Raw genomic sequence first — 26134 nt, forward strand, 5'->3', positions numbered from 1 at the left:
ATGGTTTTTCCTGCTTTTTTTCCCTTCCGCTCCTTCTCATTAAAGTTGCCTAATAATGATGTCTTGAAATTTTGGTCTCAGTGGCTGCCATCCAGCAAAAGTTACTCACACTTGTCTAACTATAAATTACACTCATGTTCTTTATTCAACGTTACCATCTGATGTTAAAGGGTAGAAAGAATGGGAGGTAACATTCTATCTCACTTGTCTGTAATTTCTGAATACTCAACAACTTCCTTAGACATTTCCTGCAAAGAACTATGTAACCTATGTAAGGGAGTAGGTTTTGTTTTAACATTGGGGGAGACACATGAAACAGGGTTTGGGGATCCCCAAGCAGAAAATTTTGAGCATCAAACACTTAATTTCCTGCTTCTGGTGAATTTTTATGCACCACTTTGTGCCTTTTCTTTTTGATATCACTTGAGATGACCTGATTTTACTTTATTAGACACAGAAAAAATATTTATCAGAGGAAAGTTCAGAAATTTATCTTGCGTTCCAGGTCTGTTTCACATAATACAAATAAATAGAAAGTTCAAATCTACATCAGTTTATGTGTAAACGTGTTTAATTTTGTGATAAGGTTGATACACTTACCAGTTACATAACTGCTTGCTTCTTGTTAACCAAGGAGAAGTTTTTCTACAGTAAAGAATACAACTCAATAAACATGGCTGATAAAGTTTCTAATATAAGTGAATAATTAATTAATTTTTACTTGGGTTTAAATTGAACTTTTATTTTAAAGAAATGTGTATTTTTCCTACAATTGGTACTAAATTACCTGGTTCCTTTTGGTAACTTTAGAAGAAGGACATTATTAGGAAATGATGGAGCAATAAAATGAAGCATTAAGGTTTTGTGTTCAGAACTAGAAAATAATTTTCCATCATGTGAATGTAGCATTGCAATAAGACAGTTATTTACCACCAGGTATAAAGACACACAGACATGCAGTGCCATCCTTTCAGAACCCAGCAAGTGATCTATCTTTTTTTTATCAGTTTGAATGGTCTTAATGGAGGCTTTGTTACTGCTTATCAAACTCACAGTGCTTAACAAGCCATTACCACGGCTACAACAATCACGGCAGAAAATCTGCCCACTATCAGGAGCCTGCCGGGCAAACACTAACCTCAAGTGTGTACTCAGTGAGTGCGATACGAGCACACACACAAACATACGTACGCACGCACAGACGCACACCTGTTCATAAAGCACACACACTATTCACACATGCCAGCAGTGGCAGTGGGCGGTCCCCGGCGAGGCAGAAACACACTAATGGATAATGACAGGGTTTGACAGCAGGAGAGTGAGCTGAGTCACTCTGGGCGCGCAGGCAATGAATAAAAGAACGGGAGTGCTGTCTGAATATCCCTCACTGACTGGATTTCCTTTGATACAATGCTATTCCTGCCAGTCTCCCTCGGTAATCCTGCTCATTACACTGTGCTGTCCCTCTATTGTGAGACTGGCAGCAGCAGCTGGTGTGAGAGCAGAACAGGGGGGACAAAAAGTCATCCTCACTGGCTCTGCAGCACCAGAGAGAGGCTGTACCCAGTAGCTGTTCTGTCTTGTCTTTGTCTTGATGAGCATTCGGCTTTAACTGTAGACCTCTCTCTGGCTGACATGCAAACACAAGCTCTGATAAATTAATACGTCTCAGCATCTCTCCAACATGGCAGCCTCTGCTGTCCAAGTTGTACGAAAGCACCGGTGCTGAAATGCACGTGATGCTTTTGTTGAAGGATGTTTTTTTCTATCAGAACGACAGACTTGTGCTGTTTTGCTCCTGTGTCATCTGCTAATAAGAAGACTGAGTGAGTCTGTATTGTTCTGTGAAAGGAAGCAATTAAAAAGTTCTGTGAGACCTGCCAGTCATATCATCTTGCTGCTTTTTGATTTTGGTAAGTGCTGTTTGACAGGTGCACGCTCAGACAAAACTACTTGCTTTTTTCCTCTCTTGCATCGACAGGAATATTGGCTCCCTGAGAAGTATCAGTCTGAAAGCTGACAGTCATATCATCCTATTGTTTTTGGATGCATCTGCCCCACTGAGTTAGGCTCAGTTAAACCATCAGCAAGCCCACAGCCCTGGGCAGCACTGGCGTGTTGTTCACAAGACCACGGCTTGGCTAAAATCATTATTTGTATTGCTCCGGTCTGTTCTCCCCGAGCCTCATACACAAACAGCTCTGACAAAAGGCCAGATGTCTACTTTGTCTGAATCACCCACTACTTCTTTAGCAAGACAACTTGTGAAATCTATTCCAGGAATCTCCGACTTGCATTTTTTTTTTCCCCCTCACATTCCACTCGGATGTGTTAAATGTTGAGCTCTCTCCGTCAGTGTCACATTGACACGTAAATGCTATTCCAATTATTCTGCACCTTCCCTGCTCGCTGTCAAATTACCAGCGCTGGGAGCGGAGCATGGCTCTCACTGCACCTCTCTGGCATTTTCCCTGACAGGGAGAAGAAAGGAGCCTGAGATAGCAGAACGAGTGAGGGCTTGGGGCTCAATGAGCACTTTAAATGCTGAAGCCAGGTAATCAGACAGACTCAGTGAGACCAGGAGAGAACTGTGGGATCGAAGACTTTTTGCCACGGATGGTTTTCAGCTGATTTTCCAGGCAAGACTGTAGTTTATGAATACCTGACCAGGTGCTTCACATAGGCATGAAATAAAATAATGAAATAAAACGCTTGCAAACTGAATTCATGCTCCCTTATAAAAAGGTGGGGTTGTTTTTTTGTTTTCTTTTCTTTTTGCAAAGTAGGCAGCAATAAGCTCAGGGTTTGGTAGCATGTGAAAAGAAGACTGTTGGGATCCGCAGACTGGCAAAGCAAATCAGAGTTCAAAAGTGCAAAACATAAAGAAACGTAAACATGAAAAAAAAAAGTGTGACATTGCAGATTTTTTGGTCATATGTGCCCTGGCGTTGTTGCATTTATTCAGGCACAGTTTGATTTCTTTGGTTTGGTTTTCCTCCACAATAAGCAGGGCGATGTGCTGGCAGTCAGCAGCATGTAAGCTGCAACAAAAACAAACTGTGTTTCTTAAATGACACCTCAGCTCCTGGGACCTTGGGGCAACAGCCACCTGACGTGTGTAAGAGTTATTTCAGGCATAAGGGAGTGTCAGTCAGCGCGACAGCCCTTTGCAGCAATCGAACACACACACACATACACCTCTCATTAGCACAGAGCTGTAGAGGGGTTGAGTAAGTGCTGCTGTGTTCAGATGTTCACACACACTTCACTGCCTGTCAGAGCCCAACCACACAGAGCACTGTGGGACGAGAGGCTTCTGTGTAAAAAAAAATAAAAAAAGAAAGTATCTAGAGAAGGAAACTTTTACCGTCATTATTTCCAGCGTTATTACTGTGCAGAGCTGAAGACAGGGAGAAACCTGCCGTAGTCACGGGAGTTGTAATGGCACAGATTTTGCAGGCGTGTTGTTGGGTTTATTCTTCGGTGCTATTTTTATTGTTTGCTGGTTATCAAGAATGTAGCTGGGGAACACTGCAGAGGGCACTGACGGAAGCAAGAGGAAATTATAGGTTGGAAACTGGAGGCCAGAGGTGATGCGCTGGAGAAGAGCAGTGTGGAAGAGCAGAGAAGAGATAAGACACTTTGGGGAGGATGGAGTAAAAGACCAGCATCTGGAGGGCGAAAGAATGATAATGGAGGGAATGTAGAGGAAAACAGAAGCGAGACCAGAGGCGAGTACGAAGAAAACAGAAAAGTGCTCAAGGCTAATCAGGAGTCCCTATGAAGGCCCGGGCTGGTCTCGTTTGTGGGGTGGTTGGAGCCCAGAGGTGAGCTAGGAGGCATGTTAAGAATGCATGGCTGCAAGGCCACTGACAGACAAATAAGGCTGCTTGGAGGAGTGAACCCAGGTCCTGTACTTCCCAACTCGTGATGTGCAATTGCTTATGACGATTTATCAATCTGGGCTATTTACACTTCAGCATTTCACAACCACAGTCATTTATTTCTGGAGCTGGATTCATTTTAGTATTGAGGGTTATATGTCATTTTTATTGGCACTACAGTATGTGTGTAATCCCAGAGGACCGTTCATACAGGATTAAGGAACCTTGTGATTTCACTCAAAGCACTGCTGGTTTATCAGATTTGCAGAGTGATGATTTACTCCTCATCCTGTATGTTGACCCTCAGTAACCAAGCACAGCCACTGAGAGACACAAAAAAACCATAGCTAAACCACAAGTGAGACACTGATTATTAATATGACTGTGAGGTGACACACACTCAGTTTGTCAAACTGGCAGTATGCTATCTGCCAAAAGTATCATACATTACATGCCGACTTCAGAGTTCCACTATTTTTATCACATCGTATAGTAGTTTCAGTAAAGTGGTAAGTCTCTATAAAGGTAAAATTATATGACTGGTCATCATGAAACTAATGTAGTTCAAATAATAGGCTGTGTATAAAGATGGACAACATGACAGCTCAAGAGTGGAGCCAGAGCATCTTGAACACCCCTGATGGCTGGCTGCAGTATAGGTCATAAAGCCTGCCCCATCCATGTTAACAGATGGAACATGAGCCGAACTAAAAAAAAAAATCAAAGAATTTGTCAAGTAAATTTTTCCTTAAGATGGTTTCTGTTGTTTTAGGTATAACGCTGCTGGTTTTAGTTCATTACTTTATGCTATAAAAAGGGGTTTGATGGCTGTATGTGCCAGTCGGTGTGCTTGCAATCAATGGCAGGACTGCTCACGATTGGTCAGATGGGAACTTAATACCACTGATTTCACTGCTGCGCAGACTCAGGCTCCAAATAGCATCTCCAGTGACAGATGGAGGCAGTAGAGATGCGTTGTCCATCTTTACAGTCATTGTTCCAGACACGGGGGTTGGGGAGGGCTGGCAGGTTAACAAGGGGGGCGCATTTTGGTAATTTTACTAACAAGATGGATGGCGTCCTCCCTCAAATCCCATGTCATCTACCTACTGACATGCATAAAAATCACCAAACCATTTGGAAAATATTTTTATTAACAAATAACGACACAAAAAACAACACTGTAAGGAATCCTTAAGAATGATTGGCTTTAATTAAACTGAAAGGCACCTTCAAATATTTGCTGTTAATTACTTCCAAAGCTTCAGAGCCCCACAAAATGGTATTCAGGACAGTACTAATGGACGGTTCAGTGATTTGTAAAATCTGCAGAGATTCTCAGTGACATTAATTGGTGTGAATCAGCTTTCTCCTTAAATAACTAACATATTTAATTGAACGCTTGACTTTTTGCAATTATTTTCTGATGCAATTTGCAATTTTATTATGCAACTTTCTTTTTACTTAACACAAACTATCTTATTCCTTTCAGTAGCAGTTTGGTATCTGTTAAAGTTTTAGATGTCTGTTTGGTGCAAAAATTCATGTTTTTTTTAAAAAATGACTGTGTTCTAAAACAATAATAGTCTCCTTATCACCTAAAAGGGTCATGAAATATAGGAATATGGGTAGTACCATATTTCTTTGATTGCATTTGGTTTCTAAGTAAATTGAATCTTTTTCCTCCGTGTCCATTTGATGGACTGACGTGAACTGCAGGCAGAAGGTGAATGCTGACGCTTTGGTATTCAGACGCGGTCCCTGTGCTTTACTCACATGTCTGGACTCATCAGTTTCTGCTGTAATCAGTAGTGCTCTGACAGGAAAACAAGGGGTGTGTAGGAGAACGTGACGCTAACTCAAATGAGAAGCCAGGGTAAACAGTGACAGGGCCAATTCCAGTTCCCAATCTCACTGCAAATAGAGGTGAACAGGGGAGCACAGAGGCTTAACGAAGACATAGCAGCATCTGATCACAGCACCTCAGCGCGCCGCCAGTGTACCAACAGGTCACAATAAAAGGATTTGGCACTGAGTTTAATCTAGAAGAAATGAAAAATTGTGGAGAAAAAAAAAGACTTAAAAGAGGTCATCAAACAACTCATTTAATCCCTCGCAAAGCCAGTGCACAAAGCCTTCAATGGCTTTGTGGAAAGAAAAAAAAATTAAAAATACAGCGCTAGGAGTGCACAATTATGTTGAAGTTATGTTGTAATCTTTTGTTTGCAGCATACGGTCAAATTCAGCACCCCTTCTCTAATAAAAGTCATCATGTCACTCTTAAAAAACAAGACAGAAAGAATAAAGAAGTAAAAAGTGTAGCTTTACTATAAAAGTGCATAAAGAAAGCTTTCTTATCCCTTTGAGCCAATTCCAGAACAATGTCTCTTCGCAATTAAAAATCCCCTTTGAGATAATTGTTTGTCTTTGAATCAGAGAGATATGCTACTGTTTAATTAAATTAGGTGGTTTTATTTTCAGCTGTTTCTCTTCACGTAAACGACAGCCTCATTTCAGCACCAGCGGTTGTCCATGTCCCAACAGTTTAACAAGTCACCATCCTCACCCTTGTTCAACTGCTGAATAAGCAAGTTTTCAAATCTTTTGGAGTTCTCATTTCCTGTGTGGTTATTCATCTAGAATATAACATATAGTGGGGATAAGGGGAATAAAGCTTTTGCTGAAGTAGGCCCTCCTGTACACAATCCCATATCAGCAGGCTGGAAAGCAGGAGAGAAAAGCCACAGTAGAGCAAACAGTCAGTCACAATTGTGTGTGCTTTCCATGTTCGGGCAGTTTCAAATGAATAGGTGTGAGGACAGTAATCAGGTGGACTGGGTGAGAGTGCAGTCTAGCAGGAGGAACTGTGGCTGTACCAGCTGTCTATTTACAGATGACTGACAGTTGTTGATGGCAGTGGTGTGTTGGTTGAAAATGAGGTCACTGTTTAAGGTGATGTCAAGATAGGGAGGGTGGTTTTGATGAACATTTCCTTTGTTTGTGACAACAGAGTTAATGAGGACTCCAAGCATGGGTGTAAATCTGAGCACTTTGTGTAGAGGAGTAGACTGAGGACACAGCCCCGTAGGCGCTGGTGTTGATGATGACAGCAGGGGTCCATGTGTGGTCAGTCATCGCTTTCCTTGGTCTGTTGCTTTAATCTACAATAACTGACTGACAACAAAGCTTAAATCAATTAAGACTAGTCTGGCAATGGTTACTGTGATTCTAGCTTTTGTAGGAGTGATTGTACAAGTCAAGTCATGTCCTATATCACAAATCAAAAATTTGCCTCAAGGGACTTTACAATCCGTACAGCATACCACAGCATCTACTCTTAGACCCTGAGAGGGTAGGGTGGAGAAAAACTCCCCCAAAAAACTTTTAATGAGGAAAAACTGGTAGAAACCATAAGAAGAGCTACAAAAGAAGGATCGCTCCTCCAGGATGGACAGAGGCGCTATACAGTTTCAGAGTGGAAGGAGTTTTGGAGGTACCTGGTTCCTGAAGAAAAGGTCCCATTCATTTTTTGGTATACAGTGTCACAATATTTACAGTTGGATCAATTCTACTGTTTCTATCAGCACGAAACTCAGGACAAAAGATTAGTAACTGCATTAGAAAATATCTCGTTCTTAATAAAAAAATGCTGAAGGTACAAGCTTGCATACATAAATCTATTCTAAAACATAAATATAAACATTTCGTATGACTTCGGAAAGCATTTTGACAAAAAACATACAATTACTGATCTTATAATTCTGGGACATGCACTGCTAACGGTAGGTGGACGCTAAAGATGAGGGTGTTGAAAAAGTGGACAAAAGAAACACAATCTACAGCCATCTACATCAATTTATTTTGAAATTCTAGTTAAACGACTATGGTGCTGTGTTTTGTCCTCAACTGTAATGTTGAAGTGTTCTGAATTCGCTACTTCTCCGACTCATATTTAGACCCGTTAGCAATGCCAAAATACAGAAAAAAACATGATTTTTAATAAAATAATTTGAAATAATTAATATTTTTGGCCATGACAAACAAATAGGGTCATTGAATTAAGTTGGGAATACAGTATGACGAAAAGCACTTCCTGAGCCAGCAGCTCCTGCCGCTTGCCAACTTTATGTCGTGTGTGCAGAATAGACCAAAATAATATGAAGAATATAAATGCAACAAAGTCATTCTCAATAAGGACGTAAAGAGCTTGAGGTCTGTAGTGACTCAGCTCTGATAAGTGAGGTTTGATAGGGATATTATGATTAATGTTTTCCATCTGAATGGAATCTTGTATTTTACTAAATGAAATTTGAAGAGCCGTTGATTTTTAGATGTTATGCCTGTTCAAAAAGGACTGAACTGTGATGATCACGGAGCTTGCACACTGAGGAGGGCACTGGCCTAAATCTTTGTGTACGTTAGACAGCGTAAGAAAAGTCTTTTGTTTTTAAAAAATTCAACTTAATCTTAAAGGTTAAGTGTGTAAGATTTAGAGGGATTTAGTGTAGCGATGAGGACTGCAGATTGCAACCAGCTGAAACTTCTCCCAGTTAGAATTCCTACAGTGTTCATTTTCACCGTTAGCCGCATTATCCGCAGAAGTCACTTGCTCTCCAAAGCAAATCACAAAGGTGATTAAAACCAGACAGAAACACTGAACAAAGCAGTTTCACGTTACAAATCAATGTTTCTTCGATGCTGTTTGGCATAAACTGACAGGCAACTCACCCCCACATGCTAATGTTTGCTCTGATAACTTAAGAGTCAGTCATTCAGGAAGATTTTACCAAGAGCCAAATTATCCAAAACAAATGGATCCAGTGATTTAAACTTGTAAAATCACATTACACCTTACTTTCCAAAACTGCTTGTTTCAGGTGGGCCTCTAACTACACTGGGCGGTGCAAAAACGCAAAATGTGAATGGTCCTATCTGGAGCCAGTGTTTGATTTGTCCGTTCTGGGCTCCTGTAGAAACATGGCAGTGAACATAGCACCCTCCATTAACAAGGACCCGCTCCCTATATAGATATAAACGGCTCAGTCTGCTGTTACAAACACGATGATTCTTATTTTCAGGTGATTACACACTAAAGAAAACATACCTATATTAAATTTATGGCAACATATCCCCTGAAATCCTACAACCAGCTTTTGCATGAAAATTCAAGGTAGAGGTAGGTATTGATTATTAGACAGTAAAGTCATGCCATTTTCACTGGAATTTAAATGGACAGTATAATTATGTTGTTATAGCTTGAATACATTTCTGAAACATGGCTAAAAAATTAGTTCACTACAAGGCTGGGCATCGTCTCAAAAATTAAGATACCAGTATCATTACCATTAAAGTGGTAACAATACCAATAGAGTACTAGATTCGATGCCTATCATATGAACGGAAGAGAGGGTAGTATGGCCATACTTTCGAATGCTTTGGTGGCAAAGCATGAGCTCTGCACTAGGGTTAGTTAACATTCGCAGATTCAACAACAGTAGTTAAACTGTTTCAGTGTCAGTGTGAGTTTGTGGGTACCATTTAACGGCTCAGTGTTGGATGTTAGCCTCTGATGCTGAGTTAGCTTGTGCTAACCAGGAAAACATTGAGCTGACTGTTTGCGGAGGAGAGAGGCCTCGGAGACGGCAGCAACAGAAAGTTTGCTTATCCGGAAGGAAGTCTGGACGGTCCAGTATCAGACCCTCAGTGCTAAAAGGACTGAATTGAGGTAATTTGGCTGAAGAAATTTCAACACTACTTGGTACTGGGTTATTATGGTCAGTACCCATTGAGTAACAATACCCAACCTTATCGTCCAATAACAAACAATTGGTTTGAGGGGCTTTTTTTTTTTTTGTGAAGGGCCAGTGATTATTGAGTATCCCTCTAAGATACAGTTAAAGGTACTGCAGAATCTTTTTCACGGTCTACAGCCTTCTATTTCAGTGACTACTTTGCTCACACAGCCACCCGTTAAGTTTGTCAGAACTGTCGCTCTCTTCACAGTGTGTCTGTCTACTCTTCCATTTTGAACAGTTGACTCAGTACTCAAGCTTTAGATACATGAGAGCGCATCACTCCTCTCATGTCATCAGCAGCTCTGTTTATCTAGCTGTGCCTGTGCAAGTTCCAGGACAGCATACAGCAGCTACGCCTGCAGATTTCACTGTGTGAACTCCTCTCACAAATTTCAGGCTACTGACCAGAGAAACTTCTAAAAATCTCCACTCACTGTGTGGACTTTTTGGATTCCATCGGCTTTGTGCTGACAACTTAATTTGCTAATTTTGAGATATTTGGGTCAGCACCCATTATGCTCTAAGGACACAGGAGATGAGCATGCCTGTTCTTTTGTTTATCCCATGGTCTTTCCCATTGTCATTGGTGGCAAGGGAGTGTTTCACAAAAGCAGTTCTGCAGTGTGTACTTGCCTAGGTCAAGAGCTGTGCAGCATCTGAATAAGATATGTGCCAATTAAAGCCTCCTGCACCTCGTCTCAGCTGAGATAATTCACTTAACCCTGGGCTCGCAGCTGACAGGTAGCATTTGTTTACACATCCCTCCTCATGCACGCTGCCAGGCCCCGTCCTCTACGTGGTATTAAAACAAGCCGCCTCCCACCACACCCCCACATGCAGCTCTCTGACTCTCTGTTTCCATGGAAATCTGCCCTGGGAAGTCTTCTGCATTTCCTAACCTTGAAAGTACCCCAGTAGCATCGACTGTGAGAATATATTGTTGTCAAAATGAATTGTCATAACGGTAATCAGTGCCACATTTGATACCCCCTTTCAGCAGCTTCCTATCTGTGTAGTTCATTATTTCCCCTCCTGCTGTGTTCAGTACCCAGCGTTCCCAGCAAGAGAAAAGAATTTGAAGATCGCACAGAAAAAGAAGCCCAAGATTGGAGCAAATTAAAACATGAGATGGATTATTATAGCTACCTACTTTATTGCCCCATAGTGGCTCTTTATCATTAAATGCACTTTCCTATTTTTTTGTCTCTGTATCGAGGATTGTACAGTTAAAGCACTATACACCAGACAGCATGTCCATTTAAAAGAGAAAAATCCCATTGCCTCAGTTTCATTATTTGATCACTCTGAGATATAGCTGATCTTTTCTGTGAAACACCCATAAAACTACGTGAAAGATAACCCCCCTGCTTTTTGAAGGTTCTCAGTTTTGAAAGTGGATCAAACATTTTTACACATTTCAAATTGTACCATAACAAAAACATTTTTAATCCATAGATGCAACACTTTGTAATGTAACAGCCTCAACCCATTGACAAACTCATTCATAGGATTTATGTTATGAGGGAAGTGATGACGCATGAGCCAAGCAGCTGCCTCAAAGCAGGAAGGCAAAGTGCTCTGGAAATAGTGCAAAGGTGTTAATGCAGCACCACAGCCTCATGTCATAAATAGTCTGCTACCGTGTTGAGGTTTTAATCCCACTGAATGTTGATGCAGTCTTTGTATGCTTAGCCTGTGCACTGCCACAGACAATTATGAGCCAAACCATGTGTTATTTATGGTGCATGGATGGCACATTGATTTAATGTAGCCATGGAAGGGAGAGAGTGTGCTCTTTTTCATTTGAATTTCATCTAATGAGGGAGCACATCCCCCGCGACTTACGAATCTTCCCAACACTTGACCTTAGGAGGGGTCACAGGTGGTAGGGGAGCCTATACATGGCATTGTGAACATCATGCAATTTATGGATTTCGCTAATAACTCTAAGCACTCTGAGGTGCAGTAAAAAAGGAATTGCGTTGAGGAGGTCAGGAGAATGTCATGGTGGGGTTTAGGTGTAGAGCTCGAGAGACAGGTTTATACACACCGCTGGTTAGTAAACCATTTTCTAAAAAGACATTGTCCTTTATCCAAAGAAATTACCACACATTACTTGTTTAATTAAAGCTACAATGTGAACACAGCGCTGACACACCGAACAACATTTCCTCAGTCACATCTCACACTCTCTTTCACATCACGTCAAGCTCTAAATGTACTATAAAGTAATAGAACCGTATCACCGCATGAGGCCTCATTAACTATTACGTAGCTTGTAGCAGGAGGAACTGCAGCAACACTGGCAAAGTCACAAGGGGAAAAAAAATCTACTCCACGTACCCTATCATAAATCTAAAGCCTGTAATTACCTATCCTGCGCTAATACAGACTAAACAGACTAATAATGTGCAATTAGGACATCAAGTTAGAAAGAGAAATGTCAAATGAACACAGAAGGTATCACCATGCAAAATGTAGCCATAATGAAACGGCTTTGTCATCCGACATTTCAGTTATGACTCTTTATAACCTTTGTAGGTGGCATGTCTTCTGGTGCCAGTTGCTTGCTCATGGCACTGCGCTCCCCCACTGAACAGTCCAGTAGGTGAGAGGAGAAGAGTAGGTATTCCCGTGACTGAGGGGTTCTTTTTTGGGAAACTTACTAAAATATTTTAATTGTCTCAGCACTCGGAAAACAACACTACCAACTCCCCTGCAGATATACTGCAGTCATTTTGTGCTGTGAAAATAAAAGATAAAGAAAAGAAAGGGAGAAAAAGCTAGCACAGTATTATCAGCAAAATTTTCTTTAAGCACCTATAAGCAATATACTTGTATCAATAACTGATTATATGGCTATTTGGATATGAGCAGATCACTCCCTGTAACAAACCCACCATGAATTATCATCCCACCCACGTGCAGTTCCTCTCAGCTCTACAAGATTTTCATTTTAGCTTTGTTTTGGTTTTCAGGCCCACAACTTTAGTGTTTTAGCTCAGTCTCACTGCTTTCATGCAGCTATTTTCTGGGAGGAAAAAGCTATAGGAGGCCACTCTATGCCAGCACAAGACAGCAGGTAAACAAAGTTAGTGACCAGCTGGTGAACACAGTTGAGCATTTAGCGGCTAATGAGTTAGATATTTCCCTCAGGACTTTGTGGAGTAACCGAGCTGGATGTGTAAATGAGCAGCTACTTGTTAACGAGTTTGCCATAAAAACTTAAAAAATGCTAACAACTTGTTTCTGCTGCCCCCATGTGGACAAAAAAAGTCAGTTTTGGCAGGTGTCACTATGAATACTTATGAAAAGTACTTATGAATTGGGTCTTTTTATGATGATGATGAGAATGAGGATGAGGGCGATGATACAGTATTGTGGTTCAGTGGCATTTGGTTAAGGTGGAGTTCATTCTAGTAACTTTATATACTAGGTACCGTAAGTGCTATATCGTAGGCAACTGGACTTGCTTGCATTCAGCTGCCTACAATATAGCACTTACAATTACAATGACCTGGATGATATATACTGGGTAATTACACCTGCGGTAATGCAACATATTTTATAAGCTGATCATAGTATATTTTGTATGTAAAATGTTAAACTGCAAAGTAAATAGGAACTATGGTTGTCAGACAAACAACAAAAATAAGTCAGATAAAAAAATGCACAACACTTCTTTCAGGCATGTAGTGGACTAAAAATATACACTCAGACTGAAGGTCTCAGCACACCAGGCTGTATTTTACACGTGTTTTTTTCATCAGTTATCTGATAAAAATCATGACGCACAGAAACCTTGGGCACTGAACCCTCTGTGTTATAACGTTCTGCTTGTTGTGAAAATTCATTGCTGTTGAGCATGTTTGCATAGGCTAACATTACCCTCTCTTTGTCATGAAACATTTCAAGAGGTTAATTGCCTCCTTACAATTCCATGTCTTTTTCTTGCTGCCCGCCTGTCCACTTTTGCCCTGTTCCTTTCCTTTGTTGCAAATGTGACCTAAAGGTTACGCCACATTATCTTTACTGCTTCTTGGTCGAACAACACTAAAAAGGCTTTTGACACATGCAAAAAAAAAGAAACACAGAAAATCGAACCTATTCCCAAAACTTTGATGAAAATCTGAGTCGGTGTGTAAATGTCATCGACACAACATGAGGTCGTATTTATTTTTAAAACGTGCCACAATGCGGAGCATCGGTGGCTTAGTGGATAGAGCAGGCGCCCCATGTACAAGACCGTTGCCGCAGCGGCCCGGGTTCGACTCCAGCCCGTGGCCCCTTGCTGCATGTCTCTCCCTCTCTCTCTCCCTCTCTCTCTCCCCCCTTCACACTTCACTGTCCTATCAATTAAAGGCAAAAATGCCCATAAAAATATCTTAAAAAAAAAAAAAAAAAAAAAGTGCCACAATGCTAGACGAAAAACACAAGCATTGTGAGCAGAGGCCTTTTGTATGTAAACCTTTCATTAATCAAATTAGAGAACTGTGTCCGTTTGCATTAATCTCTTCTAATACTAAATCCTACTGACTGATCAAGTCTGGTGTGGCGTCATGGCTCAGTGGGAAGTATCTCTTTCTTGGTGTCCAGGTTGTTTCATTTGTACAATGTAATTACTTGGATTAAAGATGTGTCATTGATTCATTCTTGGCCAAAGCTGTGCTTTGAGTTGTGAACACCTAAGAAGGCCTTAAAGTTTCCAAGCCTCCCTCCACAGCAAAAAAAAGCAGTCCTCAGATGATAATACACACAAATTTTAGATGTCTCGTGTTTGGTCTTTAGAGAGCCTCGGCAAGCACATCTTCAGTCCTGAATCACTGATTGCTCACCCATCACCTCCTCCTCCCCAGCACCTGCTCTCTCTGGCCCAATCCCAGAGGATTTCAGTACCAACTGAAACATCGTTTTATCTCACACCACAACAAGTTAAAACATCAATGGACCAGAGCTTAAAACCTAATACCTCTGTTCTCAAGCGTTTTTCCTCTGATAAACCACCCCAGCATGCCAGAGCTCTGTATTCCCACACAGAGTCAAGTGGAGGAGGAGCATGTGTGCAGAGTGCAGGTGTGGGTGGTTTGTTGGGTAGAGAGGGGAGTGCAGCTGGTTGGGGTCACAGTGGCTCAGTGTGCAGAATGACTAATGAAAGGTTTATAGCGGCGCAGCATGACTGCCTAGTCTGAATAGTGGGCTGGAGGAGGACACGCCTTGTCTGGCTCCCTGCCTGTATCTGGTTTAAACCAGGCATTTAACAAGTTCTCTCAGAACATAGGGGCCACAATCCTTCACTTAATAAGCTCATTATTTCACATTGTTTTTGTCCTTTGCTCCTCCTCAGCGGCGGTGGCAGGGAAAATTATGTTTGATGTGTGTCTCTTTTAGAGAGTTGTACAAGGGTCTTTGAGAGGAAAGGATGATAATGAATCCACTAATGATGTGGCCCTTGCTTATATGGATCCTTGCAGTAATGCTGGGTCGTCTGCATGAATATTCAGAGGCTTTGTCTCCAGGAGAGAGGTGGACGCTCAAGGTTACTTTAGAGGGCAACAGAGGACGAGGCTCAAGAGCCGATTCAGCTTTTAAATCAGCTTCTATCATCAGCAAAATTACAGTGAAATACCTGGGAATCAAAGCAAAATTCATCAGAGGCCATCTTTTGATCTATGCTTTGAGTGTGAGTTTACCAGAAGCCCTCAGAGCTTCTAAAAGAAGATACCAAAGCAGTTTGACATTTAACGTCTGGGGATAAAAACAACTTCAGTTTTATTGGTTAACTGTTTTCTTCCCATTACAGAATTCCCTCTTGATGCATTTATCCTGAATCTCTCCATTAGTACAGCTGAAAATCCTTTTTGTGAATGCTACAGTATACAGTAACTGAGCGCACATGTATAGAGTAAAAACTGATAATGCCTCTCAACTAACTTACAAATTACACCTTCGGAGAAAGTATATTATTAGGCATTATTAGGCTATTTACAAAAAGAGTTTTGGAAAAACTTGGGCTTCTACTGTAGGTACAACATCTGTATGTGGAATTACCACTATGAAATTTTTGCATCTTGCAGGATGAAACCTCAGTCTTAACAATTTATCACTGTTTCACTGCGCAGCAGTAAAAATCAATAGCATAGTTATACTGAGTGGAATTGACTGAGTGTGAAATTGCAATCAAATAGCAACTATTACCCTCAACCAAATAGATACTACAGAGATAAATGATGTTTACAAATCCCCCTGAGATCCAGTTTACATTGTTCTATTGCTTGTTTCAGTTATGCCTTATCATGGAAAAATGTTCCTCTCATGAAATGTAATTTTGGCTCCCTACTTGAGAGAGTAAATGCCTTTTCAGAGCCAGAATTTGTTCGCTATTTGTAGCAAATTTTTAAAACTCGATTTATTAAATCAAATCAAGCCGTGTCAGATTTGTTTTCAAAACAACTTTAACAAGACACTGTTGTCACAGAGTGCTGAACAGGACAAACAAGTGTCCTGTGTGCTCCGCTCAGTGCCTTTGGCTTGAATCTAATTTAACCTTGCTGCATTTCATTGTTCCTGTTTCTCAGAGTATTTTTCTTTATAGAACAAACTATACAAATAAATGTCATATATTCAACTACATGCATGTATTGCATCAAATATGGATTCTGGATTCTGTCAGCGGTACTGCAGAGTGGCAGAATATAGAGTTTAAGTGTTGCTCTGCTCGAAGGTGCAATATGGAATTGGAAAGTGCGACAGTGTTGACATCAACAGCTGTGACAAACTTGTAACAACAGGCAGACAAAACACCTCTTAGAAGGAACCAATTAAACGTTTGGAGATTTCAATTACCACCTTAATGGGCTTCTCAAGATCAATAACTGAGTGTGTATTTTGACAAGATGGTCAGGGCTACAAGGGGCTTGTGCCGCTCCATCAATTTAGAATAGCAGACACTGAAAGGCGGTTGCTGTTGTGGATGTGTTTCCCAGGCGATGGCATCTGTGTGTGTTGTGATAAATATTCATGCGTTTCACATGCGCCAATGCAAACTGATATCAAAGATGCACATCCTACATGAGCTATCATTAGGGTTAGGGGATCAGATAACACAGCAGCACCAAAACAAGATTAGAAATGTCACACGCCACCTCCTTAGCCCACTCCCCTTAATTTCCCCCACCCACCTCCTCCTCCAGTGTCTTGTTCAGAAGAATGAAGACGAGAAAAGATTCAACACACAGAGCCAGACAGCAACACAGAGCTCTCCAGCGCATACTAATCTAAAACAACATTGCATCTGGGCAACGCGTTTTATTCCCTCCCCACTGAGGCGTGTTTAAGTGTGAGATAGGGCTCTGCAGATCTCATCACTTAGGGAAGGTTGTGGCCTGCATCTACAGCCCTCCCCCGCCACCACCCCCTTGTGCAGGTTCCTATCACTTCCACCCTCAAATTGGAAGTGACAGCCCACTCAGGCAGAGGTGTCTTCACTCCCCCCCATCTGCAGCCATGCAGCCCCACTCAGAGCTGTCAGCCTGATTATATATCAGCAGGATGGGGGAGACCTAAGGAAAGGAGATGTCCAGCTGGAGACAGACCACTAAACACATCGTCTGTCCGGCTGCTGCACATCTGCCAATACACATACCACCTGTCCCCAAGGCTGCCACAAAACCAATCTGTAGGTCTCAATCACTCCTGCTGTCCTCTAGAAAACTCTCTTCCTCTTCCTCTGTCTTTCCTTTGATCTGCCACTACATCTTTTTCAAACTTTGGTTCTGTTTGCTGCTCCCAGTTTCCGTCTTTCCTTCTCTCTTTTCTTGCTTACTTGCATCTGGTTTTCCCTCTTTTTCTTGTGCTTTTTTTCCTCCCCTGTCTCATCCTCAGTACTTGCTACTGGGAGCACAACTCATTTACCAACTTTTCATGCTTGTGGCAGCTCATTACACAGATAGAGCTACCTGTCTTTCCTCTGTGGACTAGTAGAGCAGTGGTGGTTTTCCCGGGGATCAAAAGTAGTCTACTAAGTGATAGGAAATGTTCAATTATTGGAGCGTCTGATGCATCAGGAGGCGACTAACTCTCCCCTACAAGGACAAAAAATACATGTTGTTTACTTAAGTGCTGATTTTCTTGTCTCTTTTCTCTTCTGTCTCCCCAGGCGTGAAGCTTGGAAGCACTCCGCGGCAGTCCAGAGAGGTACATGTTTACTCCATTTCTCCCAAAACACAGATCCGCAGGTTGCTCCCAACTGTTATCTATTGCAGAAAAGTGATTGTCAGCCTTGTACCTCTCAGCGTGTCTGATAGTATCTGTGTAGAGAGGCTGACCTCACACTGTGCATTCAGCCAGTCAGACTTTACTGAGTAAACGGTCCCAGCTGAACCAGGCCTACAGAGTTTTCCACAAGTGCATACAATGTCCAGCTGGGTGGAAATAGGTGGGCGTTCATGTATAGAAGGCCCGTTTTGTCAATCAAATGTATATCAGACCTTGGAGTGCTATACCTCGTTTTGTTCAGGAAAAAAAGGACATTGCAGTCAGTGCAATCTTACAATCAAAAGAACATATCTGAGAGCATGACAGGTGAAATAAAAATACATGGGCTTTACTGATTTAAGAGGCTTCAACGCACAATGTAATTTTCTGCTGCTAGGGTTCTGTCAATCAAAACAATAACCAAAGACAGACTTTGATGATGTCATGACGTGGCTTGCGGTTATAACTGGGAGCCATTTTATCCAAATGAGCTGCTGCCATTAACTCGGCTTGTTTCTTTGATTATTTTAGATCCAGATATCCGATGACTAAAATCCTTCATCTAGTTAAAAGATAAAGATAATTAACGATAAAGATCTAAAAGGTGACGTGACTTGAAATGTCAGGAAAGTGGTTGGTTGGAAATATTTTAATGTCCGACTTTCCAGCCCACAGCCAGCTGTTATGGAAAGCTCTGGGCCAAGGTTTCTCAAAACAAAAGTCGCATGGATTCATAAGAAGCTCGTTTAAATTCCATTAAGCTTTTCAAGCACTAGTAACTACTGGATAACAGTTACGACTAATTATGTTTATCCATCCCTTTGTTCATGTACAACCTTGCATTTTGAGGCCAATTCCTGTATTTTAAGATGTGCACAAGAGCCCATTTGAATGGAATTGTTCTCATGCCCCCAGGCAAAATTAAATCAAACAACAATAGCAGGGGGTAACATTTGTCCTAAATTGCCACATATCATTAGTCATGGATAGCTACACTGATCAGATAGATGTGAAGAGAGAGCAACATCATGTTTGACTCCACTACAATCTATAAACTAGATTTCTATGTCAGACATGCAGTGCTCGTAGTACTGTATCCGCTCTCAGATAACCCCTGCTTGCTCTCATCTCTGCCGGGATCGTCAGCACCTATGGGAGACTTGCATCAGTACAGACCCTGAAGAACGTGATGTCTGGTGCATAGGTTTCTGCCCCGTGCTCGCCTTGCACATTAAATCAGACAGGGGAAGGAACCCCCCCCCCCCCCCCCAGATGTCCCTGAAGATGAAAGAAAATGGCCATTTAAGTTAGGAGGGGGATGAGCCAAGATTCATAATGGTCTCATCACCTTGTCTGTTGTAAAATTAAAATTATACATCCAGTCCATTGGCTTTATGATGCCATTACAGCATTTAATTGAAATAAAATGTCAGAATGCATAATGGCCTTGGGCTTCATCTGATGGTAATCAGGCAGTAGATGATTCTAATTTACATTCCCCATTAAGTGTTTATAAGACATTTATTTGATATTACAGCTCCGTTTATTGATAGGTCATGGATGGCATTGGGTAGTGTGTGACATTTGCGTGAAACAAGTTAGACCTTTGTTTAAGGTATAGTGAAACAGCACCATCAAGTGGCCTCTGTGAATACTGAAGACAACATGTTGGGTCAGATTAACCACCCCATTAAGTAAAATGTATTAATTCTCTGTTCTTGTACATATATTTACATTATCATCTGAAGATGTTGCTGTGTGTTTGGTATTTACACATACACTACTGTCTGCTACAACCTGTGTTGTCATTGTTTTATAGACTCTGTCTACGCAGGACAGAGAAAGAGACAAACCTGAAAACAATCAGGACGGCCGAGCAGCAGAAGGAATCCTGTCCAGCCCAATCCCTCCGATGCAGTTTCCACACTTTGAGGAGAGTAGACAGACGGCCACCCCTGGGTCTCGGGAGCAGAATAAACAAACGCCCACCCCTGGGTCTCGGGAGCAGGACATAACCTCCCTTCATGTCTCCAAAAGACAACGCAAACTGCTGAAAACAAGTCCCCCAGTCCATCACGCCCCCAAAAGTGATTCCTCATCATCCTCTACTTCCTCATCCTCTTCTTCCTCCTCCTCCCCCTCTGCCTCTGGCTCTCTCACCCTTGATAAATGGAAAAAGCTAGCCGATATTCAAGGAGCACGCCGGCAACTGATGAAGGAGATGTGTGCCAAGTACAAAAGCAGCATCTCGAAAACCATCACAGCTCATCATGTGAGAAACCTCTTTGTGGAGGACAAGTACAAGTTGTTGTACTGCCAGGTGCCCAAAGCAGGCTGTTCCAACTGGAAGAGGACCCTGATGGTGCTGAGCGGAAAAGCCTCCGATGCTCAGAGCATTAAACATGACACAGTCCACAATGGCCACCATCTCAGGGAGCTTAACAGCTACGACCGACAGGGAATCATGCACCGTCTGGAGACCTACACCAAAATCATATTTGTGCGAGAGCCCATGGAGAGAATGGTGTCAGCTTACCGGGACAAGTTTGAAAATCCCAACAACTACTACCACTCCCTGTTTGGGAAACCCATCATCTCCAGATACAGGACGAACCCGTCCACAGAAGCCCTGAGGACAGGCAATGGGGTAACATTCAAGGAGTTTGTCCAGTACCTGCTGGATGTCCATCGGCCTGTGGGAATGGACATCCACTGGGATCAGGCGAACCAGCTCTGCAACCCATGTCTCATAAACTATGACTTCATTGGCAAGTTTGAGAACATGGAGGAGGAGTCCAACTTTCTCTTGCGATTGACTGGGGCGCCACCCAACGTCAAGCTGCCCAGTTTTAAAGATAGGAACCCATCTGACCAGAGAACTTCTACGGATATCACAGAAAAATACTTTTCACAGGTCACCCCGTTGGAGAGACAGCGAATCTACGACTTCTACTACACAGACTATCTGATGTTTAACTACACCAAGCCTTTTAAAGATTTATACTGACTGACTCCTATCAACTCTTGATTCACAGTCACATTCCATGTCCACATATCTACCATGATAATAATTTTAACATAAAGAGGCTAACTCACATGCTGACGTGGATCTTTGCATCTACAGAGACATCAGAGAGACTAAACTTCCTCTGAATTTTGCTTTACATCTACATCTCTACCAGATTACCTTCATTTTCAGACAATGACTTCAAACTATGAGATGAAAAGGTTCATGTGATTTTAACTACTCTAAATTGTCCTGAAATGGAAGTTATGTATTCACTACTAGCACACGGTGAGGTAGAATATTCAAATTATAAATGTTTTGCTTCTAAAAAAAGTTTATTATTGTTCAACAGGCTTTAAATTATGCCTTACTGTGAGTCAAATAGGATCTGCAAATATGTTTTATGGTTTGTTTCAATGTAGGCGCCACAGGAGTGCAATTTAGTATAGGATCTAATCATATTCCCATAGTCAGAACTGATTTCAGTATACAGAACAGTATGTTACTGAGCCACTATCACCCACTTTTGGAATAATGATACCACGTTCCTTGGTTGAGCTCAGATAAAGATCAAGTAATGATCACCACCATGCACTCCATGTGTTCATTTGGAATCTGTGCATTAGAATATGTAAGGGATAATGCCCGACAATGTGTCCATTATCAGTTCTTAATGGCGGATGTGGAGGCGTGAACCAACCGATGCATGGCCTCTGCTTATACCATGATCACTTACCAAAGAACTACAAAGTAAGAATATTCATTTATATTTTTATGCTTTTTGCAGTCAAAATCTTTTTCACAAGCTATAACTTGTTTCCATGGTAACACCTAAGGGTTTAACTTACACAGTACCTGGAACAACCATTACCACCACATAAGGTCCTTATGCAAGGTTCTTATTATCCATTAAATAGGACAAACCTTTGATATGACTTATCAAAGGAGGGCCATTTCTAGTCTGCTCAGCTCATAGAACCATTTGGCTCAGCTATAAGCTAGAAAACTAACGTTACACGAGCAAGTTTCAACCTCAATGACATTGAGTACAGTTTGAAAACAGTAAATATAATTTCAAAGTATGTTTAACAGCAACACCAGCTAGCAATCCAGCCCCATCATTCTCTACAAGTCAATATCTATATGTTCACGAACAATACACAGGTGTAACGTTACTGCCAGCTGCAGCCTAAGGTTGCAATTTGAATAGCGAATGGGATGTGAAATGATTGCTTAAATTCAGAGGGGCAGTATAGTACATGCAGTGTGTGTTACAGTCTCAATCCCGTGGTGTTCAGAGGATGCAGCACTGATGGACTACACTCAGTGTTGGAAATTGATTGTAAACAGAGGCTAAGACTGCATCCCTTACTCATTAGATACAAGCTAACATTATGTAGTCAGTGCATTAACTTTGTAGTGTCCATTATCAAATTTCAATACCCTGCAGCTGATCAAAATTGAGTATTCAGACCATGGTGTAACAAATATTAAATTTGAAATATTTGCATTTACTATTTGACTTACAGCAAGTTAGGCATCAGTATACCTCTATGTATCAGTGCATACTAATACAGATATTTCATGTAAGTGGTTTTACTAAACATAAACCGTAATGAAATTATAATACTATAAATAGTATGAATCTTTAAAATGTGTCAAGTGCTGCCCACTCAGAAGCTGTGTGCACCTATTGTAGCATTTTTGTACTTCTAACTTTGTCAGCTAGGTTTTTGCTTCAGTCTAACACATACATGTGCTGTAGGTCCCCCCCATCACTTGAGGTATTTACTTGGGTGGCTGTTGCTGTTAAATGCACAACATTCAAATATTTGCTGGGTGTGAAGTGTTGCTGCCAGTATCTCCTGACGCCTGTTAGTGTTCCAGATAGGGATGTCCTGATCAAGTTTTTTTGCCCCAGCCCAGTCCAAATCATTCAATGTTGAGTCCCAATCCGATACCTCTATTCTCTTAGATAATACAGCTGCACAGTGCACGCCATGCCATTGTTAGCCGTCATGAATGTGTATATTTGCGGCATCTATACATCTTTTGTGCGGATTATGTTAATAAATTAATAATTGTTTTTTTGGGTTTTTTTAGGGTGGTTTTGCCCATGGCATTGTGTAGGTGCATGGTGAGTGTGGTTGTTTCCATCTCTCCACACACAGAAAACATGCTGCACTGTAGATAACAGAAAAATGCAAGAGACGCTGACACTGAGCTGCAATTAAATGAGGGCTCATAACTTAGATAAATAACATTAATGGACAGTCTCATACAGCATTTCACCGTTATTTATGGTGTGTGGTGTTTTGCGGCAGCTGGATGCAGAGTGGAAGAGACACAAATGGCTGTAGCCATTGCGTCACTGTGAAACCTTTGCCTGTAAAAACACCGGTGTGACAGCTGACGTAAAACAAAGAATTGGATCAGGCTCTGTACAGCTCAGTATAGCCAAACCGGATCAGTTAAAAAATGCCATTATCGGCCCAGATACCGATCTTTGAGACTGGATCAGGACATCCCTAGTTCTGGATTTACTAGTCATTCAGTTTCTAGGCTTTGTTGACAGAGCTGGCAAGCAAATGGGTAAAAGTCAACATTGCAAATAAAAAACAACAACGTTTCGACTTGGCTTGATGGCAGTCGAAAAATGTGTGATTTGGACATTTTTAGAGGTTGAGACAAAGACAAGAGTGTTCCCAGTCTCCTCCATCTTTCACACTCAACAACTCCTGAACAGCTATCACTTACAGATCTCACAGCGTCAGTAACTCCATACCCTCTGTATGTATCACATCTATTCTACACCACCATATAGGCTTTTTTCTGACACTACTGTGTACAATTGTATAATGGGCATTCAGATGACTATATATTTTTCTATATATTTCTAAAATATATATCTTCAGTGCTTATGGTGACGGTATGTTTATTTTCTTTTCGATGTCATTTGTTGTTCTTTCAGTAATACCAGTGTAGAGTTGTTGTGTAACAGAAGAGTTTCTTTCCAAAATAAAATATCCACCAGCTGAAAACCACAAGTCTAACTCCCAAGAAGCTAAACGACTGCAGACATTTGCGGTGCCATTTGAAGTGCAGAAGATATCTTGCATTTGATATATGAACTGGTACCACTTGGTGCTTTGAAGGTAGCTGAGGACTTTTTTTAATGAAAATGGATATAAACACTTTTGGAAATTAGCTCTTTAATTACTTATCTCAGATCTGTTTCTCTCAATATGATAATAGACCCTGTACAGATGAGCTGCATTCCACCTAGTTACCCATCCTGGCTAATAACATTTTTACCCACAGCAAATCCTGTGTGTGTGTGTGTGTGTGTGTGTGTGTGTGTGTGTGTGTGTGTGTGTGTGCGTGTGTGCGGGCATGTATATGTGTGTGTGGCTCAGAGAGAGCTGTTAAGATGTGTTACAATCTTTTTTCCTTCAACTTTTAGAAACGTGTACACACACACACACACACACACACACACACACACTGCTAAAAGACACAAATTGAGGTACAGGTACAGTATCCTGTGTGTCACATTATTATACTGCTATATTCCCAACACACCACCCAGCTGGCACTAAAGTATTACCTGATGCAGGCCAGATCACATTAACAATGTGCACTAGTGGAAACTGCACCGAGACTAGCAGTTCTTGGGTCCTGAGCGTTCAAACGTTCAAACCTTTTTTTTTTTTTTTTTTTTTTTTAAATTAGGGCTCTATTACAATCCTTTATAAGATTGAATGTGTCCAAGAAACAAGAAGATTTATTACGAGGAGAAAAGGAACAGAACCATTCACCAGATAATCACTGTAAATCTCCAAGATTACATTGACTAAATGAGATGTCAGCCAAGGTTTCTCCAAATGAAAGTTGAGTTTAAATCTTCTTGGTTTACAGTTTAAGCTTACTGTGCAGTGAGTGCAATGAAGACGTGACTACATACGATAAACATGACCCCGAAATAAAAGATGCAAATGAAGACATGTAAGAGTTACATTTCCACAGAAATACCTTAAATAAACGAAGTACAACAAACTGTAATTTAATCAAGATAACAAGTCTGGCTGCAACCCAAAGCAGTATTTTTTAATAGGGCACAGTGCAAAGAACTTCATCTAATGTGATATTGGGAACAACCTATTGCTAGTTTCCTGTAAAGTAGCAGTCACTATTCAGCTACATGCTTTACAGCTCACTGGAAATGTTTTTTATGTAACAACATACTTGAAAGAGATGTATTTGCCTATGAGTAAGGGGAAATTTATATTATTTAAATCTATACACACTATAACTTTTGAGGACCTTTAATGATTTGGTGGTAGTACCCTTTCACGGTGATGGTAATTGTATGAACTTTTGTCAGTATACTGTGTTGGCTTTTGCAAATCCAAAAATCTAATCTTTGTTTAGGTTGTGGTCAGATTCGATGTAGGTATAGCCAATATCTGGCCAAACAGCTACTGCATTATGATGAGTATTACTCCTGCAAATTCTGTCCGTTCCTGCCCCCCACCCCCGCTAATAAAGTCTTTTTGATATGTGGGTGTATGGACAGATTTATCAAAAGCGTAATTACAATAATAAGTGAATGTATAACTGTTTATTGTTGGTGCAGAAGTGTATAAAATATGATCTTAAGCCCTTTGCCTTATTTTACACTGCCAATCAAATGGTGTATTTCAGGAAGACATTCTTCAGGAGGTTATTATTTCTGGCTGATGAGTGTCTACTAATAAACTGTCTTTAGCATTTTCAATGTATGTTTCTCTTTTTTCTCTTGCATTGTTAGTTTGACTGTCTGAAGTCCAATGTGGTTTCTGAGAGTCAGTTAATGAGCTCATGAACTCCAGGATGACATCTGTGGTATGAGGCTTTGCTTTGGATAATTGTTTTTCAGTATATTTGCATTCTTTTTTAATTCATGTTCTTGAACACATAACAAAATAATACTCAGCATCTGCAGCCATGCTACTGGTACCCGGATACTGTAGGCACCTAAGTATTTTGAGCTAAGGGCTAATGACAGCATGCTAACATGCCCACAATCACAGTTGTTATCATTCCAAAGTCAGGTATTACATTTCATCCCAGGTTGGACATAGGTGTTCAATAATTGTTGAAATGCTTCACTTAAAGCCACAAATATCAACCTCCTGCTGGTGCAGGGGGGAAAA

At 41.1% G+C, this 26134-nt stretch overlaps 1 protein-coding gene across 3 annotated transcripts in view; it reads left to right on the forward strand.

Annotated features, from left to right (window-relative positions):
* LOC125904488 (carbohydrate sulfotransferase 8-like) overlaps positions 1-25699 on the forward strand; it is a 145593-nt gene extending 119894 nt beyond the window's left edge. For all 3 annotated transcript variants that reach the window (XM_049601920.1, XM_049601930.1, XM_049601938.1), the window contains 2 exons: positions 17835-17872; positions 19752-25699. In XM_049601920.1, coding sequence (XP_049457877.1) covers positions 17835-17872; positions 19752-20939 — 1226 coding nt within the window. In that variant the 3' untranslated portion in view covers positions 20940-25699. The remainder of the gene's footprint in view (positions 1-17834; positions 17873-19751) is intronic.
* The last annotated feature ends 435 nt before the right edge of the window (positions 25700-26134 follow it).

Source organism: Epinephelus fuscoguttatus, linkage group LG2 (assembly GCF_011397635.1).
Source record: "Epinephelus fuscoguttatus linkage group LG2, E.fuscoguttatus.final_Chr_v1".
Classification (NCBI taxonomy): Eukaryota; Metazoa; Chordata; class Actinopteri; order Perciformes; family Serranidae; genus Epinephelus; species Epinephelus fuscoguttatus.